We start from the raw sequence: 20057 nt of genomic DNA on the forward strand, positions 1-20057 counted from the left end.
GAGGGAACGAGGAGCAAGAGGTGAACGGCGCGCCCTGACCCAAGACGCTTCAGGTTCATGTGACTCCACAAGTTCGAAGCGGGCCGTACAGCGGGAAAAAAAGAAAAAACCACCCAAGCACACCGTGCACCCCCACGTACCCCTCGCGTTTGATGTAGATCCACGGCACCTGCTCGCCAGCGTGACAGAAACGTCTCCAGACTAAACATACATGCCAACATTGAAAGATACACCTACAGATGGTACTCGTACATAGATACCTACGCCGTAGTCTACCGATGCCTACGGGCATCTTCATGGACTTGTTTTGATGTGGGGAAGTGAGAGGAAGAAGGCACTGGGGAAAGGCGGAGGAAAACAGGTTCGGAGAGACACACATGCACGTGAGGGAGGGAGAAGCAAGGGACGAAGGATGTTTCCGAAAATTTTCAGCATCGTCAGACTTACTAGAGTCAAGACGAGAACGATGTCGTGAGACTCGTCCGTTGCAAGGCAGAATCCGTAGACAGCGTCTGCTTTTTCGGGAGTCGTACACGAAGTTGATCTATACGATATCCGGATAGACACATGCATATATATATATATATATATGCGTTTTGCTACATGCGAATGTGCGTATATGAGAAGAGAACACGTGTATGTGTATATGGCTATTTAGATGCAAGTGCCTGTGGTACAGAATTGTGTATTCGGTTTTCTTCGAGAGAAGTATATAAGCTGTGCGAAGCGGGATTGTTTCGTAAATCAACTCTTTTCGTAATGCAGACTTCTTGTGTGCGTGTGGTGAAGTAATGAATTAAGTGAATCGGTACTTTGAGTCAGAGCAAAGGCCAGATACCTTCGATGGCCTACCAAAATAGCAAACTCGGTTAGGCTGTGACACGCGTGCTCTACCGATGTGCATATATTGAACTCTAAAGACGGTCACTGTCCTTTTCTCGTTTACGACTGCCACTGTCGTTGCTGGACACTCAACTACAGAAGCGAGCCCCACTGACATGGCCACACGAGGAAACGAATTTTAACCGAGTCCTTTGATGCTTACATCCCAGGATAGGCTATTTCGCACCAGATTTGCAGATAACAATGTGGGAAGTTACGTACAAATATCGAAGCTACCCAATTCTTTTCGTGACGAGTCTCTATCCGGTGTCGCGAAGCAGTGGGGTCCGCACCACATGGCATCAGCAATCCTCTTCAGACAAGGGAGAATTCCTACACAATGATATGTTCACTCAACGATTAAATGCTTGTATCTGGAGTCCCTGCAGTTCTACATGCAGGCGATTACTCGTAGAAGAGCTCGTCAAGCGAGTGCGCGTGTGACGAAATGACACTAGACACGGACCGTGTAGTCCATATCTAGCGCGCCAGTATGCTCTTGCGTTGTGCCTACATTCTGTTTCATGTCACGATACTTGCCTCTAGTCGAATCCTGTCGTCTGTGGACAGAGGTTCCTCGGCTCTCTTGCAGAAAACAAATTAACAGAAGAGGTCGTAGAGAGCGGAAACTACCGGCGGATCCTGTGACGTTTTACGCTTCGTTTCTCGATGCCTAGTCTGCAGATATCTTACTTTTTACTAGGCGTCTGCTAGAAATTCGAATTCCTAGAAGCGTAGACCGCGCAAGGGACTTCTGGGTCACAGAACCACAGTGGGGGCGCAACGATCGAACCTATACTTATATATATATATATATGCATCGATAGAGATAGATAGATAGATATGAATACGGGTGGACACAGATATTTGTATTTTTGCATTTCCAGCAGATAGGTCTGTGTATGATTCGGCACTTCTTGCAAATACTGTACCAAGGTGTTCGTCGCAAAATCCCCGCTCAGCTCGCGCGACTTCAGGCTGCTTGGATTCTTTGTAAGTGAAGCGAGTTATCATCGCTCTAGGAAATTGCCTCTCGAGTTTGGTTTTTCAGCATATAGGTCGGTGTATGACTAAGTACTTCTTGCAAATACTGTACCAAGGCGTTCGTCGCAAAATCCCCGCTCAGCTCGCGCGACTTCAGGCTGCTTGGCTTCTTTGTAAGTGAAGCGAGTTATCATCGCTCTAGGAAATTGCCTCTCGAGTTTGGTTTTTCAACATATAGGTCGGTGTATGACTAAGCACTTCTTGCAAATACTGTACCAAGGCGTTCGTCGCAAAATCCGCGCTCAGCTTGCGCGACTTCAGGCTGCTTGGATTCTTTGCAAGCGAATCGAGTTATAATCGCTCTAGGAAATTGCCTATTGAGTTTTTCTGCCAAAAATGCAACGCATCTAAAGTTTTGTTAAGCTTTTCTGGAATTGTGTCGATTGGCCCTTGCAGCCAGTCTGGTTTGACAGGGTTCGCAGAAAGCCTCGGGAAGCGGGGCAACAGTACTGAAGGGTACCTGTTTGGGGTGCTCCGTCACCAGGTAGGTTTCAAGATTTAGCGATGTCCACGAGATCTCCGAGGTTCTCCTTCTCGTCGCGGTCTCTTTTTTCGCCGGTCTACATCCCTGAAACTGGACGTGGAACTTTACTGCTTTTTCGCCTACATCGACACCTGCGTGTCGACTGCACAGTTACGTCGAAAAAATATGATTCAATCGATCAGAACCCTCATGTTTGGGTAACTACAGCCGTCTCGTCAAAACCTAGTGTTTACCACGGCTGCTGTTCGAAAGGAGACCGCTTTTCTTGGGTCGGCTCTGGACATGACCCGTTGAGACTGGTCCCTGTCCTCGTCCGCTCTCGTTTGCTTTGGAGGCGTCGGAAAGGACTTGTTTCGTCGGGATTGTGTCGAGCGCATGGACCTCTCGGAAGAGCTCTTCGTCAACTTGTCTCCTCCTCTCGTGTGCCTGGAGATGCCTGCTTCATCGTCTTGACTGAAGAATCCCTGGAGATACAGTTGGGGGAACCGGGATCCTCTCTGTCTATTCGCATTGTGTCGGTGGTGCCTTTTCCGCAAAGGTTGCGCGCATCTTTGTTGACAGATGCTTTGCTTGTGCAAGAAGTTCCTGCCTAGCGGAAAGAAAGAAGCGACCGGTTTCTTCTTCCGTAGTGCTTCCTGAAAGCACGCGTCCTTTTGCAGCTTACCGGGTCAGTTATACCGTGTTAGCAGAGAGCATAGTCGCGGCAACCGAAGGGGAAATAGACCCAGTTGAACGCCGTGTCGAAGCATAGTCGCGGAGTTCGCGTCCACACTTTCCAACCGAGTATCAACTAGATGCAGAAGTGGACCTGATTGATAGATAGTCTAGCTTCAGTTAGTACCTCTTTGGTGCTGTATGCCGCGAGACTGTTATGGTGCGTCTTCGTCGCGTGGAAACAGTTCCCCTGGTATATAAAAATTATATAGATAAAGGTATACTCATAAAAACGCGTATATCTGTGCATACAGTGCGTGTACCCCTCTGCGTATCTGCGAAAAGAGAGGAGTGTGGTCTTCTTCTGTTTGACACGTCAGTTCGGTTTGTGTCGCTGCGTCAGGTAAAATGGGGATCATCCGATGTCGAAACGATCTAACGATGCTGCTTTCAAACGAAGCATTTCCATCCTGCAACTACAAAATTCGTTTTGTCTGTTCGCATGCCTATATATATCTTTTTGTCCATCGAATCAACTACACCCGTTACATGTCAAATGTGTTCAGATTCTTAGGGTGCACGGCCTCTCTTCCTCCATCTTGGCGCTCAAGTTTTTTCGCGCCGTCGGCAAGTGGATAGATAAACCTCTCTGTCCACGCTTTTTTTGTCATTTGATGTCCACATTGTTTTATCCATGTACACACACGCAAATCTTCCCGGCTACACATATGCTTCGACTTGCCCGTCGTGTTCAAAAAAGCTCTTTTTCCGCAGGAGCGCGTTGCTCGGCCACCCGGAACCTTCGAAGGTTTTTCTGGGAACGGCAGGGGACGGCCGGTTGCTGAGTACGTCAGAGCCGTGTGTTTTCTGTCGACTTTTCCCGGCAGTGAATCTTGGAGCATCAAACATGCAAAGAAAGCCCCTGTGTTGTGTGTTTTGTTCAGCTCGAGGCCGCCGCAGGCGGTCGATTGCCCGTCGACGTTCTCTGCCACGGGACTCGGTCGTGGCGCAGCACGTGTGCGCAGGTTCGGTTGCGGAGCGAAGCCCGCGTGTTCCATCTTTCTTCCTCCTTGTTTCGGCGTCTTCCCAGTAGATCCCGCTCTCATCTGCCGTCTGGTCAACCGATTTTCCTTCTTCCTCGTTTCCTGCGTCGTCCCTCCTTTGCAGGTGAGTTCGCCGGGTTTTCGCTGGAGGCGCCGTCCGCGCCAGCGTCGAGCCGGTCGAGGTCTCGAGGCCGTTTACGGTTTAGGGCTGTTGCGCGACATTCTCGCCTTTCCCCGTCCGCTTTGATTTCCCTGGGATCTTCTTGCTTTACTCCCCTCAAGTGGCTGTGCAAATACCCTTTTCTTCAGCAAAAGTGTGCATATCCGCGCTCTAGTGCCCGGTCCCGTGGAGCGGCGGCTGGTTCCCGCGTGCGGTGTAAGCAGTGGCAAAAACAGCCAGAGGCTGCCTCGATGCGCTTTTCCCCTGTTTTTTCGCGTCTCCCTTCGTCTTTCTGATCCTCCACGAGTCTCCACGTGGCGGCGGTACGCGCTGCTCGTTTCGAGTCGTGGCTGAAAAAGAAGGGAGGAAAAGTTCACAGGGCTTCTGTCGGGGGCACTCTCATGTAGCCGAAAGGTGTTGAAAAGGGTACTCAACGGGCCTGCATGCGCGGATTCTTTGAGCTTCGAAGCGCCGACATGCTTCAAACTATACACGCGTTTTTTTCGCGCCTTCCGCGAGATGCAGACGTCTAGCGAAATGTGCACACGCATACTCTACAGAACTGGATGCTTATTTGCGTGTGTAACGTTTCTTTCGTAAACACGATAGAGTCCAGCTGCAGCCACGGCCACACCCCCGTGCACATAGGTAATCCGTGTCGATCTTACTGTACACATACAAAATCCATATATGCCTGTAGATCTTTTTCCTCCAAGATGGCATGCGGTCGTGAGTGTATGTTCGTCGGTTGCGAGGATGCGATCGGAGGATCCCAGCAAGCGTTTCACATGCAGTGCAGGCAACGCGCCTGTCAGAATCCATCTTTCTGTTGATACCCCTTTTACGCGCCACATTCTACAAAACTTTGCGTGACACATTCGATTTACCGTAGGTGCCTAGCGACAACAGACCTACGCAACGCACCACTTTCTCTTTTATTTGCTTCTGCGACTGTTCTGATTCTTGGACCGAAGCCACCGGAAAACAAACGACGCCTCGTCTTTGAACTTGCCGTCGAATGCCGCACAGTTACTCAAGGGCCATCATTCCTGCTCATCCTTTGACACCACACGGAGAGTCTGGACCCGTCGCTTTCTCCCATCACCGCCTCTCTTTGGCGGTTCTTTCTGTTTATCTTTCCGCGTTTTGGTTCTTTATGCTGGTCTCGTGCCGTCTCTCCCAGTCCGTTCTCTGGCTCTTTTTCCACTCGAGGCCTGTCCCCGCGTATATCTTCCGCCTTCTCGTTTTTCACTTCTCGGCTGCTTCGTTCTTGCTTCCGTGCGTGTGTGTGCTTCCCCTCAGCCCGTCGGTCTTCCCCGCAGCAGAGGAGAGAGCGCCGCAACTCCGAACGCGAAGGGAAGAACAAGGAGACTCGCGGAAGTTGTCCAAGAAGAAACCACCAAACCAGAGAGGGGAAACCCGCGTCGTTCGCAGATCCGGGACGCCTAGGTGTTGCTGGACCGCTGCAGATGGCCTCTCCTGAGCTAGGCACCCTGTGTCAATCTTCTCACCACAAACGAAGCGGATTTTGCCTTCCAGGTGGCGAACTGTGTTTTTTGCCCCAGATTTTCTGCAGTGCCTTCGTTTCCTTTTCGTCTAAACTTCATCCCGCGAGCCGCATCAACGGTCTCCTGAAGAAACAAGGGGCGGGGCGTGGGTCACCTTTCCAACCCCGTGTGGGCGCTTCGCCTTCTTTCTCGGCGTTAACTCTCGCGCCGTGCTGGACTTTGCCGTTTAACCCGAGCCAGGAACGTTCCCTGTCATCGGAAGACCAGATTTCCTCGTTTTCTCTTCTCGTTGGTCCTTCTCGCACCGCCGCTCGCGGCCCTCTGGACGCACGGCCCGCTCCGGCGGAGATTTTACGGGAGACAGCACGTCAATCTGCTTTCTGGACAAGGCCCACAACAAAAACTTCCCGAAAGCAAAAAAAAACGGGGCTACAAGGTCAGCGCATAGCGACGCCGTCGTTTTGCACACGCCATTTCACGCAGAGCCTCTGTCGATCGCGGGGGTGGGGAGGAAGTTGTTTCGCGTCCGCGGGTCGGAATCTCCATTTCGGGGCGCCGTTGACCACGCCTGTCCTTCTGGAACATTTGGGAGTTTTCTCGCCTCGCCTCGCGCTTTCTTTGAGTGACGGTTGTGCCCTGCGGCAGGCGGAGTTTTGCGCCTGGTGCGGCTCCAATTCTTTCGACGCCTGCGTCTCCTTTGTCGTCGTCTCATCTCTTTCCGGTTCGAGTGTCTCGCTCCAACCACGCGCTCGGACCGCTCCTCGCCTCTTCGTCTCTTCTCCTCCCAGCCTATCTGCCGTTCTCACTTCCTCGCTCCCTGTTGTTCTCGTGGTCTCCGTCTTCTTCGTGGTACTCTCCCTTCTCTTTCTCTTCCTCGCTATCTCCTACCTCTTCCTTGGCGTGTGCTGATTCCACACTGGCCTTTTCTCTTTCCCGTTTCCTTTGGAGTTCCCGTCTGCGCCGCCTCGTCCTTCTTTGCCTTGTGTCTCTCGGCTTCTTCCGCCCTCGATCCTTCCTCTCTAGCCGGGGCCCGACGAGTTCCTCCGCTCGCCAGGCTGCATGCGCCGCTGCTGAGAAGCGCGTTTGAGAGACGAGGCGCGGACGCAGAAGGCGACACAGGGAGGGGAAGCAGAGCCCACGTTCCAAAGGTATTCTGCTGCGGTCCACGCCGGGATCGAACGCGCTTCGGCTTCCTCGCGAAACCCAGTCGAGGGTGGAGACTGAAAGAAGCGACCGGACGTGAAATCGTGGGCGCAGTTCCAAGAAGAGAAGCCTTCGATGGCCGGTTCGGATCTTCTCCAACGCGCATTCTCTTCGGACCTCCGGTAGTCGTCAACCCTAGAACGGGGACGAGGAAGAACGAGACAGCTGACGGCAGTGAACCGGTCAGGGAGCGTGGGGGATCGCAGCAGGCAGTGACGCGTGCACGGGAAGACGAGGAGAGAAAAGCACAGCAGCCGAAACGTGAAAGAGAGACGGACAGACAGTGGAAAGACCAAGGCGAGAAATGCTCGACTTCACGAACTCTCTCCCGAACTGAAAGCACCTGCGAACCCAAACGAGCCGAGACGCCACTCCTGATATCGCTTTGTCCTTTTCTTCTTCCCCGTCGCCCGGTCCAACTTCTTCGGCTTCGTCCACTGCCGCGCACTCGTCTTCTGCGTTGGATTCTTCTCCTTCTCGTTCGTCTTCTCGCTCTCACCTTTCTTCGTTCGCGCTTCGTTGCCGACAGCTGCAGCGCTTTCTTTGTTGTCGGGGTCTTTGCCTGAGTCTTCCTGGTGACCTCTCTATGAGTCTGTGTGGTGTGCCTCTTCTGGAGAGGCGCAAGGAGGCAGTACCGAGTTGCGAAGTGCGAAAGGCAGTGAGGCAGGACAGGACGACTCCGATCTCGAAACCTGGAACTCAAGCGTTGCTGCACACTCACGAACCGTTCGTTCGTCGACTCTTCGCCTTTCTTCCGGCTCTCTCTCATGCCCGATTGGGTCGCGGCTACACAGAGTCCTTCGCCGCCAGCTATTTCCCCCCGTCGACGCCTCGTCTACGATCCCCTCCCCAAGTCACCTTCTTCCATTTCCCCTCCTGCGCCTTCTTCTCCTGCGTGTTCTGGTGGGTCCAGGACGTCTCGCGAGTCGGGTTCCGCAGGATCACTTTCTGTGTCTCTGAGTCATCTCGCCCCAGTGTCGGGCGTTTCTCGTGTGGCTCCAGAGCCCGGTGTCGCGCCTATGTCTCTTTTTTCCGAAGCAGACGGAGGCTGCGAGGGACCGGCACCTGCTGCCTTTGCTTCCGTCCCACAGAGCCAGGCCCGAGAGGCTTCCTCGAGCTCCCGCACACGCTGGCTCGGCGGTCAGTCTCGACTCACAGCACCCTTGCAGTCGCATGCGGTGGGTGCACCACCTGCATCGTACAACGTCAACGGCAGATACTTCCCCTCTCTCCCTCGTTCTTCGTCTCGTCATCCCTCGTCTTCTGAAGTTTGCCCTTCGAGAGAAGACGCGCTCGCGCCTCCGCCATCTATCTCTCCTGCCTCGCCAGGAGCTTCTTGGCCTGTCTCCTCGTCTCGGCAGACGAGGCCCGTTGCTCCCGCCTGTCGCCCCACAACCCGTCCTCCGTCTCTCTCTGTCTCTCCCTCTGTCCGTCGCCGTTCCCCAACCTCCTCGACTTCCTCGTCCTCCTCTTCTTCTCGTGCGGCGGGTGTCTACCCTGTGTCTCCGTGCGGTTCTCCGGTTTTGACTTCGACAGCAGGCAGCGTCGCGTCGGATTCTCGGAAGTCTTCTGCCCCCAGTCCCCACTTTTTCATTCCCCTGCCTCCTCTTCCGCTTCCTCCTCATCCCGACCTTCCGACCGCTCGTCCTTCTTCTGAGCCTGCGCAGTATCCCTTGTCTCCCACGGAGTCGGGCTCTTCGACGCCTCGCAACCGCACCGCCCGCGAACGAGCCGAGACGGGGGCCGAGTGCTGCCGGTCGTCTCTTCTCCGCGGTTCTGCAGAACAAACAGCCTTGCCGCGTACCATGCACAGCGTCGCCGCATCCACATGGGACCGGTCCTCCGCGTGGGAGGAGACCGCGTCGAAACGCTGGGATGCGGCTTTCCCTTCTCCTGAGGAGGGCGAAGCGGGAGAGTCTGGGCAGCGCCGTCGACGGACAGTGACTGGGCCGCCCCCCGAGCTGATCCGGGCGAAACTGCACAAAGTGATAGACAGTCCCGAGAACTTCCGAAGGAGTGCGCACGCCTCCTTCAGGTAAGACTCTCCGGCACGGGCAACGAGGGAAAGGCGTCGAGAGACGAAAGAGTTCCGGAGGCGAGCTGAACACGGTGGTTTTTGCTGCGACGCCGACACACCGTGCACGGGGCGAGCCGGAGACAGAGGAGACTGCGCGGGTTGGGCTCGTTTTCAGTGGCCTTCAAAACCTCCACACGCGTTCTGAGGAAACAAACATCGGAAGTCTTGGAAGAGAGACGCCGCGCGGCGGAGGCAAGAAACCGGGAGGGAATCCATGCTTTCTCTGTTTCGGCCGCTCCTCTCACAGGCACCCCCTCTCCCGCTCTCGCCTTTTTTGTGGTTCAGGCAATTCGACCGCGACGGCGACGGCTTTCTCAGCTTTGAAGACCTCCGCTGGCTGATTGCGCGTCTGTGCCGGAACTTGCAGCTTCCGCCGGTGGATGACGAGGTTTTGAGTGTGATTTTTCGAGCCTTCGATTCAGAGAAAAGAGACAAGCTCGACGTGGAAGACTTCGCGAGACTGTACTGGGAGTTGTTGGGGAGAATTCGCGACAAGTTCTACCCCGTCAAAAAGATGCTCGTTAGGCGCTCCGTCTTTGTCGGCAGACGCAACTTGAGCGAATCAAAGAAGGCGATTGACGGTGAGGCGAACAGGCGAAAGGCCCGCGATAGGGCGCGTACGAAACTCATCGTTGACGTATCCAACCAGTTTTTGGGGCCACCAAAAAGAAAGACGTAGTGCAGGAGGGAGCGTGGACGCTCGAATGAAACACTCGGCTCTACAACGCGTGGGAAGTCGGGATCCTCCCCGTGGAGAGAGAAGACGCTTCTTGGGGGGGTAAACAGTGCCCGTCTAGGTTGACAGACGACATCGAAATAGAGCCAGCACGAGGCATCTTGTGGCGAGCGGCTTTCGTAAAGTGCCTGCGGTCCGTCTCGGGAAGGGAGCTGGGCGACGCGCGTGGGCGCTTTGGAGGCGACTGCATGCGTTTCTGTGTCCATCTGGAGGTCCAAAGGCCGTTCAGCATTTGCGCAGATCGTCTCAGCAGGCGAATGGACGCAGGCGTTTTTGTGGATGTCCCCGGAGCAGATCTCTTCATTTTCAAGAAAAAACTCGGGGCCGGTGCCTTTGGGGATGTCCACCTGGTCGAGGAAAGGAGGTACGTGGACAAACACACACGGTCTCGGCCTGTGCTTTTCTTTCACACCCGTCGGCGCTGTCCGGTACACGCTTTTACACATGCGCATATATATATATATATATACATATATATATATATATATATATATGCGTGGGTCTACGTCTGTAGATGTGTCCGGTGTGTGTACAAATGCGCGTCTTTTAATGTCGATCTCGTTTCATTCACTTTAGCCGAAGACTTCAGGTATACCTGCGCGTTCACCTAGAGAAGCATCTATTTATACTTTCGCATATATATATATATATATATATATATATATATATGCAGACGCGTGTATTTGTATCGCCGCCTGGGTGTGTGTGCGTTTGCGCGTTGTGGCTTTTTGTCCAGCAACGGCTTGGAGCGTGTGATTAAAACGATCAACAAGGACAGGAGCCAAGTGCCGATGGAGCAGATCGAGGCGGAGATCGAAGTCTTGAAAAGTCTTGATCATCCAAACATCATCAAAATCTTTGAAGTTTTCGAAGATTACCATAACATGTACATCGTCATGGAGTAAGTGACTGGCGGTTTCGGAGAAAAGCGACTCAATCGCAAAGTTCAGAGAAGGCCCTCTCAGCCCATCGGCACTTCTGTCTAAACTCATCGGAGAAAGAGACACTCTAAAGATCTACACTCCAATCTGTGTCCCTGCGCCCCGCGGGTTTTCTTCAGCTTATCTCAATGCAAGGCAGATATACATATATACATATATATACATATATATATATATATATATATATATAGTTGAGTGTAGCTCTGTGCGTGTGTGTAGGATTGTGTGCAAGTTATTTTACAGACAACAGGGTTATAGGAATGGTGAAAACGGAAGATGTTTTCAGGTTTATGCGTATTTTTGTCCAGAACCTGCGAGGGAGGAGAACTGCTTGAGCGTATCGTCTCTGCGCAAGCTCGAGGCAAATCCCTCAGCGAAGGCTACGTAAGCGGAAAGTCGACAGACTGACACAGCCTGCCTTACACCCGGACGCATCTTTACACGTTACTATATAATTATGCATCTATTCATATAATTATGTATATAGATGTATATATATATATATACATGTGAGCGTAGACAGATACGTGAATGCATGTGGTTCCACACAAGCTTTTAATTTCTCGATGACAGCCGTGCAACCAAAATACGGAGCGTTTTCTCAATCATCCTCGAATCCCCGTTTTGTTCGAATACACACCTCTCTCAAATATAATCTACAAGAAAGTGTATCTTCAACAATGCATACGTATTTGCCTAGATATATATAATAATATCTACGTGTGTGTGTGTAGAGACACCGTGCACCATCGTTGTTAACGCAGCTTCTGTTTTCTCTTCATCCTCCAACCAGCGTGGTGCAGAATCATTGCATTCCTCGTTGCGTCGTTAGCGGCTTTCCCTTTTTTCTTTTTTGTCGATCTTGCTAGGTTGCGGAGCTCATGAAACAAATGATGAATGCGCTCGCCTACTTCCATTCGCAGCACGTCGTCCACAAGTAAACACCTCCTTTTTTGCCACCACTTGTCGCTTCGCACCCCTTCAGAGATCTCTAAAGCCGTGTTCTCGCCTGTCTGTGTCTCCTCGGATTTCTGTTTCGCGTATTCCTTTTCCCGGCGGCACTATCGAAGTGAACAGCTGTCCGCGTCGATTCAGATTTCCCCATAACCATCTGCCCATAACGTTTCCCGGAGCGGCTATCTATATGTGAATATACATGTATGTCGCTGTTTAGATTTATATCTCTAGACGTAAATCTGCCTGCGGCTGTCCATCATTTCATCTCCGTCGATATGAATCGACTTCGGAGACCATCAACTGCTTCGACGAATTAGCTCCGGCCTATCATCTCTCATGCCAATTCCTTTTGCGGGCTTTCTCACCCTTTCTCTCACTGTGTCTCTCCCTCTCCATTTCTTTCTCGTTTCCTCTCTCTCTTCCCCTCTTTCTCTATATCTGTGTATCTAATTCTCTTTCTCTCTCTCCTTCTCCCTCTCTTCCTGTCGCTATATTTCCGTCTTTTTCTCTCTCTCTTTCTCTCTCTGTGTCTCTCTCTCTCTTTCTCCTTTCTTTCTCTCTCTTTCGGTCCATGTCTCTCGGTACCGCGCCCTCTCGGCGAACCTTTTGTATATCGGTGTGAAGTTCCAGAGTGCAGGGAGGGTGGCGAATCCTTGTCCTTGCGTCAGCGACCGTCTGCCTGTGGGATGCGCTTCGAGTGTACCTGGCCGTCGGGAGTCTTTCGTCGGAAGAACGCGTTTGTTTGCACCTGCACACGTTCGTTGTTTTTCAGAGATCTGAAGCCTGAAAACATTCTCTTTCAGGATAAGTCTCTCCATTCTCCTATCAAAATTATCGATTTCGGTAGGTCTGTGTGTCTTCTCCACTTCAACCTCAACTGACGGCTCTTCGTACTTCGCGAGAACCTGAACCAGAGCCTAGGAGGAAAATGACAAGCACACGTATACGTGGAGAAAAAGTCAGTTGTTACACTTCCTTCGTAGGCATGTGCAGCATCTGGCTATGTATACAGATATAGCTGTGTGCGTTGATAAATCCGTCTGTATCTCTATGCTCACCTCGGCATGCACGCGTATCTGTTCCAGGCTCTAGCTCTGCATGCATTTTTTTCGTTACATAAATCTCTAGGAATATTTGGATGTAGATATGCGCGGGTCTTTCTGCGTGAAAAGCTGTATGTGCTTCCCCCTCACTCTGTTATCGGCTATCTCTTGTCAACTTTCTACGAACAAGCGTTACCCGTGTATCTCATGGTGAACAAGGTAGAGGTAGTCGACTGTTACTTTCGTCTTTGCATTTTGAAGAAAAAACGGGGTTTGAGAATAAGTAGTTCCTCGCATCGCTGTGTGTTCTTCACACTTCACACAAGCTAAAAAGACGCAAAGAGGTACACCCAACGGCTTCTCACTTTTCTCGGCAACTACGGATTACCGTAGGTCGAGGGCAATGTGTAGTGTTACCCGTATGCAGTCGTATATATGTGCAGGTATTCAGATGTGATTCAAATGTGTGAATATATAAGCTATACATACATATGTATATATATGCATATGTGTGTATCGGTGTATCCGACTATGTATAGGTGTATACGTATGTGTGCATGTGTATTTGTGAACGCATATATTTGTGTCCAGTGCTGTATCTACTTCTTCGGTTTTGTGTTGCTCCTGGTGGATTCGCTTTCGTGTGTACGTTTTCTGCGCCTTTTCAGGTTTAGCCGAATTGTTCAAGAGCGACGAACACAGCACAAATGCGGCAGGCACCGCCTTATACATGGCGCCTGAAGTGTTCAAGAGAGACGTCACAGTCAAGTGCGACGTCTGGTCTGCAGGTCCGACAGCACACCTCAATTTTTTCTCTTTCTTTTCCTCTTTCTCCTTCTCTTCCTCTTTTTCTTTTTTTTCTCTTTGAACAAAAGTCGCTTGCGGTCGTTGCCGTCTTTGTCGATAATGTTATGTGCGCGTCTGTATTGCCCAGCGACGCCACACGTCCTGTTGGGAACCCACGGTCTTCTCGCTCTGCCATTCTGTGTCAGACTTCCTCTTCTTTTTCGGCCCAGGTGTGGTGATGTATTTCCTTCTCACCGGGTGCTTGCCGTTTACTGGCACGAGCCTCGAGGAAGTTCAGCAGAAAGCGACTCACCGTAAGTTCGTGCTCCGCAGCACCCCTATCCACACCATCATCCACGTGCAAGAGTTGTACCTGTCTAGATACGCATATACTCTCTGTCTCCTCTCAATCCACTACCCCCACATACATTTTAAACAACACAGGACACACATGTGCACCCACATAATTCATATATATATATATATATACATATCTATGTCCACCAAAATATATATATATATATATATATATATATATATATATATAGATATATATGTAGGTTCGTATATGTATATGTGTATATATGCATATAGATGCATATATACGCATATATACATGTATATATATATATATATATATATATATATATAGGCTCGTATTACGAAACGCCGAGTCTCGTTCTGTCTCTCCGTCGTGTTGCCTTGCTATGTAGAGTACCCACCACTGTAGATAGGCAGATGTGCAAGTTTCTCTGCCTGTGTGTTGTTGAAAGGCGGTGATTCGCGAGGTGACAAAGCCAGCCGCTCTCTCACCGGGGCATCCAGCTTTCGTTCATCAAAGAAGAGGAAAGGGCGAGAAGGGAAACGTCTGAGAGTCGCATGCAGATCGGCTAGGTCGTCGTTTTCTTTTCTTGTGCCTGTTTTTTGTGCAGAGGAGCCGAACTACGCAGTGGAGTGTCGGCACTTGACTCCGGAGGCGATTGCTTTGTTGAAGCAAATGTTGATAAAAGATCCAGAGAGACGCCCCTCCGCAGGAGACGTGCTCCACCATGAGTGGTTCAAGCAGGCGAACACAGCCGCGCTCCAGATCTCGCCTCTCATCTGCGAAAACATGAAGGCAAGGCAAAGATTTCCTGAAATACTGGCGATGTGAAAACACTTCCCGCTCACAATCTGTGCGACCGCCCACGGTTTTTTCGCACAATAGACGGTACACGAATTCAAAAAACGAAATCCAGGATCGCGAGATTCCCTGCCTCCCAAACCTGGAAATGCAGGCCCAGACACAGCGACACATATAGAGCCGTGTCGCCCTAATTGCGCACAGAGACTCATGCAGATCCAATTACACACATTTATATATATATATATATGTATAGATGTATATATGCATGCACGGAACGGAACCTGTGCGCCTGTCTCCGTCAAGGCTCTGTATTGGGAAGTATTCAATTCGATAAGAAACGGCCGATAAAGAATAAAGATGCGTGTTGTATTCATGTAGATGTAGACTTAAGAGGTGCTTTACGCGTGGTGCTTGTTGCGAGTGGTATACATGAAACGCTGCGAAACACCTTCAACTTGACATTGGTTCTAAACGAACATATACGTATATATATATATATATATATATATAAAGATATATATTCATCTAGGTGTATAGATATGTATACCTAGAAGTATATGCACGAATGCAAATGCGCCTAGGTATATACGTGTATACACAAAAACGTTTATATGTGTATCTTTGCGAGGAAGATGAATATGATATCTGTCCTTCGTTTCTCGTTCGCGTTTGCTTCAGCGGTACATGCGGCAGAGTCATTTGAAGAATGCTCTGGTGAACCTGATGGCTCACCAGCTGAACGTGACGGGTCAGCAGATTCGACACATTAACCAGATTTTTCGGCAGCTGGACAAGAACGGCGACGGTCTTCTTTCTCATCAGGAACTCACAGAAGGTGAGTTGTTGCTGGCAGTTTGCTAAGGACATGCATTTGGTTGTGGGTTTTCCGGTTCCGCTTTTGCCGTCTGATTGTTCAGCCGCTTGCCACAAGGGTCGGCGTCACCATGTCTTGGATAGACGCCGCTGAGCACGCGACCAATCATGCTTCTTTATATTTACAATATCGGCGTAGTTGTAAATATACGTAAATGTATATTTTTCGATCGCAGTGAACCAGTTTAGGAAACTAGACGAAACAAATGCGCAGGTGTATTTAAATCGACTGCAGAGAGGTTTCCCCTCCGTGTAGTACTTACTTATATATGGATATAAGGAACTAAAGATACATATATATATATATACATCTCCTATATATATATATATATATGATACATATATCACAGATATCATATATATATATATATATATATGTATATGTATACCTGGGGATAGAGGTCCTCGCGCTCTCTGTAATGCGTGGACATGTTCTAACGGTGTGTTGGTGCATGCGTGTCGCGTTGCGCGTTTTCTTCAGGGCTGATGGAGGCGGGTGTTCCTCAGTGGGATATTAACCGCATTCTCCAGTCTATCGACGTGGACGATTCGGGAAATGTTTCGTACACGGAATTCCTCGCTGCATGCTACTGCTGGCAAGAAACGGAGCTAAACGTGGTTTGGACAGCCTTCCAGAAGATCGACAAAGTACGCACGCCAGTGCATCAACCCAGTCGAACACGAGACCGCGAAGAAAATCAGAAATGCGCAGCAGGACATCCCCATGCTGCGCGGAACTCTCTGCGATACCTCGCGCGTCGCTCGTAACATGGCATCACACCCGACACACGATGTTTCGTTTCGACGCTCTCCGTGCTGTCTTTTCTTTTTCACGCTTCTCTCGCTGTTCGTTTTCCCCTTTACGTTTGTCAAAAAAATTGTTTTCTTCACACACTTTGCTCTTCCACGTTTCCTGTCGGGCCTTCCCTCGCGTCTTTCTCGTGTCTGACAAGTCGCGCGCAGTTGCTACCCACGCGTCTCACCTTCTTTTCAGAAGATCCTCCTCAGCCTTTCGTCTCTGTCTCAGCGTTTGCCTGTCGCCTGGTGGCAGTCCTCTGTACTTTCTGTTGTCATTTTTTGTGGAAACTTTATCGCAGGATGGCGATGGGCGCATCTCTGTTCGGGAGTTCTGCGACTTGGTCCTGGGCCACGACAACAAACTAGTTCCCGAGGAAGACGTGCAGGCCATGGTGGCCCAGATGGACCGAGACGGCGATGGTCAGGTGAGGAAAAGCGAGGATAAATTTTTGGCTGAGCAAGTCTGTGAAAGGTGTAACTTGTTCGTGTCTTCTCTCTGACTTGCGAAAAACGGGTTTGAACCGTGGGGATGTGGAGCTGGCTGTGCCTTCTTTAACTCGCGAGCGTTTGACACATTCGGGGACGTTTCGCGTTTCCCTCTTCCTTGCAGATTGACTGGGACGAATTCGTCGCCTACATGCACCAGGATTCGTGAGAAGTCCCCAGGCTGGTCCTCTTTCTTCCGCGGCGGTTCCCGGTGTTCGTCTCAGCTTCTTGCCTTCCCCAGGCCGTCTCGGTGTGGGTCACTTCGAGAGTCTTTAGAAAAAGTTTACAGATAATCCTGTCTCAGATAGTGTCACTCCGTGTACGATGGTACTGATCATATACTAGCATCTGAGTAGCAGTTTCCTCTCGCTCCTTTTTCGGACGCTGTGAAAACCTGAGATTCTCTTCCTAACCCCTCTACAAGTTCTCTCGTGCTGAGAGCCTGCACTTTCGAGAAGCCGGGAGACAGGTTTTCTGCGCCTTCCAACGGAGTCTTTAGGCAAACAGGACGTGTTCAGCCCGACCATGTTTTGGGGGCAATCAAAAAAGAAAACGTGGATCTGTGCATTTCTCTTCCTCTTCCAGTAGACATGCATGTACGTCTTTTTTTAAGAGAAGTGTATTTTAAGATAGGCGCATTCTGTGTTTCGTCGAGGATGTGCCTCCACAGGTCTCCATCGGGAATTGAAAGACATCCCTGCGGATAGTTAGTTGTAACATACCATATCTTCATCTACCTGTGCGTCTATTACGAAGGTATTTTATACATGTCGATTTGTCTACATGTATATACATATATATATATATATATATATATATATATATTTGTATATTTATATTCATATCTGTGTGCTTCCCTGTCCAAGTACGCATGTGCAAGAACACCGGATCTTTATTTTCTGTCTTCCGTGCATGCAGTTATGGAAGGGAGAACGGTGTACAGTCGTCTCGTGGCAGCACATACACATATGTATACGTTCATATGCACCTATGCATGCATACATATATATAAATGCATGTGTGAATAAATCTACTAGATTTTTGGACCGCTGAGTCGTGAGTCGGCGATCGACTTCGGACGAGGATTATCTCTTCTCGATTTATCGAAAAAAGATTTTTTACGATGGCGCTTGGCTTCTCGTGCCGAGGAACGGCGAAGCCCCTTTCTTTCTCTGACAAACGCAAAATCGAAGAAACAAAAAAGAGCGGTTGTGCGAGTCTCCTGTCGCTTCGTCCGGCGCGTGCGGGGAGACACTCTTGTCCAACAGGATAGGAAAGGGAAGGCAACGCACATTTTTCTTTGCTGTGAAAAAGCCCGTTCTTCCTCTCTAGAAGAGGACGGCGTCGAAGCACTTTCAACGGTGTCTCTCCGTTTGTCTCATTTCTTCTCTTTTTTTTTGCTGAGCGCGTGATGGGCCGAAAGGAGTGCTCTCGGAGACTGCGGAGGCAGGAAACAGAGAACGGCGAATCACAAAAATCTGGCTGAAGAGGAAGGTGGAGGCGCATCTTCAGTGCATAGGAAAGCTATTACAAAACGTTCTTCCCTTGCCTTCGCGGTGGGGTTTCTGTCCCGGTTGCCTTCCCTTTTTGGGCGTAGCACGAACCGATCTAAAAACGTGAAGTCTATTTGTTCCGTGGCGAGCGGCTTGTTTATGACAATTTTGCATGCATCATCTTTATTCTGTAGTTCAATTCGAAGCTGAACGCGGATTTGCACAAGCAGTATCTGGACTATGCTCTGCTAACACAGTAGAATTTGGATGTGGTAAAAACAAAGACACTGGCACGTGGAGAAGCGTGAACAAGAAATGCGAAACAGACCTAAGAAACACTTTCCTCCCCTAAAAAAGAGAGCCTATCACAAAAGAAGGCTCAGGGAATGAAGGAATTGCTCAGCTCTCTCAACAGCCCAGCCCACATCTTTTGCAACTCCCTCACGTTCCCCGCGACTACGGACAATGGGGTCTACAGAAAAAGCCTTTGTATCAGTCGCTTGAAGTGTCTAGGCGTTGCATCGTTCCTGTCCTCCGGTGCGCAGGAAGGAGATGCAAGTTAATTTTCCATGTTACGCGACAAAGGGGTCGTTTCGGGAAACGCTTCTTTTCTAGGCGCAGCACAGACGGCAAAAGCCTGGCTGCTCTCGGCTGTCTGTTTTCTGCTCTCGTATATCGGCACGTGACGTTCCCCACATTTCTGCGTATTTTTTGAAAGATTCCACTTTTCCTCTCAGTCTCTGGCGTCGCGTTTTCCGGCCACAACTTCCACTTTTTCTGTTCCCTGTGCTCCTGTTTTCTCCACGCCTGGTTGTCGTTTCTTCACGTTTTAAATCACTCTCTATTGGGAGTCCGGCAGTCGTGCTTGTTGAACATCCAAAAGTCTAGATTATAATTCCACCTCGCTTCGGTGGAGGTTCCCAAACTCTATTCATGTAGAGCGGTCTTCGTTTGCCAACCTATGTTATTCCAGCGACGGACTGCAAACTATCCTGGATCTTCCTTGGTTTGAACTTCTCTTACAACGCCTCCAGCCTCACCCTTTCAGCAATCCAGCGGTGCCCACAACAAGCAGATCTGCCGCTCATTGGAATGAGTAAAAGCAAGGCTTCCAAGTGCCGTGTATCTCGGTGCGACGCCGACCCCAACACCAACACATACACAATTATCTCCTTTTCGATGACTCGTGCTTTTTCAATGAGCCACATCATTCCGAAAAACAAACTATTCTGAAACTCCAACAACCCGCCAGCGCCCACCAATCTATCAGCACGGATCGGTACCCCTCTATGAATGCCTATCTATCGATCTCTCTTATACGCCTATTTACCGATCTCTCTTGTACGCCTATCTGTCGGTATCTCTGTGCACGCCTATATATCGATCTCTCTTGTACGCCTATCTGTCGGTATCTCTGTGCACGCCTATTTATCGATCTCTCTTGGACGCCTGTCTATGGATCTCTCTGTGTATGCCTATCTAACGCTCTCTTGTTCTCTCTATCTACATATATATGTATAATGTAGATAGATACGTAGACAGAACGAAATATTTTGGCCTGCTCTATAGGCGAAATTTTGCGAGTGGGAGTATCAATGGCGACAAAACTGTTAGAGAGCGTTGGGGCCTTTCACGCATAACGTTGCGAAGCTGCAACAAAAACTTTGTGAGTGCATGCGAAAATTTGGGTGTCGATCCTGGTCCTCTTGTCAGACAGTTCCCTTCTCCGCCCCCGCCTCTTCCCCGTTGATAAATGTGTCTAC

General features: G+C 50.1%; 1 protein-coding gene across 1 annotated transcript; it reads left to right on the plus strand.

Moving 5' to 3' along the window:
* Positions 1-8783: 8783 nt before the first annotated feature.
* On the plus strand, positions 8784-16970 carry NCLIV_061660 (putative CAM kinase, CDPK family; the record flags this gene model as incomplete). Its single annotated transcript, XM_003885718.1, has 14 exons — positions 8784-9013; positions 9341-9636; positions 10086-10155; positions 10528-10692; positions 11041-11116; positions 11602-11669; positions 12462-12532; positions 13401-13520; positions 13725-13832; positions 14451-14557; positions 15323-15479; positions 15999-16165; positions 16615-16740; positions 16926-16970. 14 exons carry the CDS (start codon positions 8784-8786, stop codon positions 16968-16970), a joined length of 1806 nt encoding a protein of 601 aa, XP_003885767.1.
* Between the last annotated feature and the right edge of the window lie 3087 nt (positions 16971-20057).

This window comes from Neospora caninum, chromosome XII (assembly GCF_000208865.1).
Source record: "Neospora caninum Liverpool complete genome, chromosome XII".
Classification (NCBI taxonomy): Eukaryota; Apicomplexa; class Conoidasida; order Eucoccidiorida; family Sarcocystidae; genus Neospora; species Neospora caninum.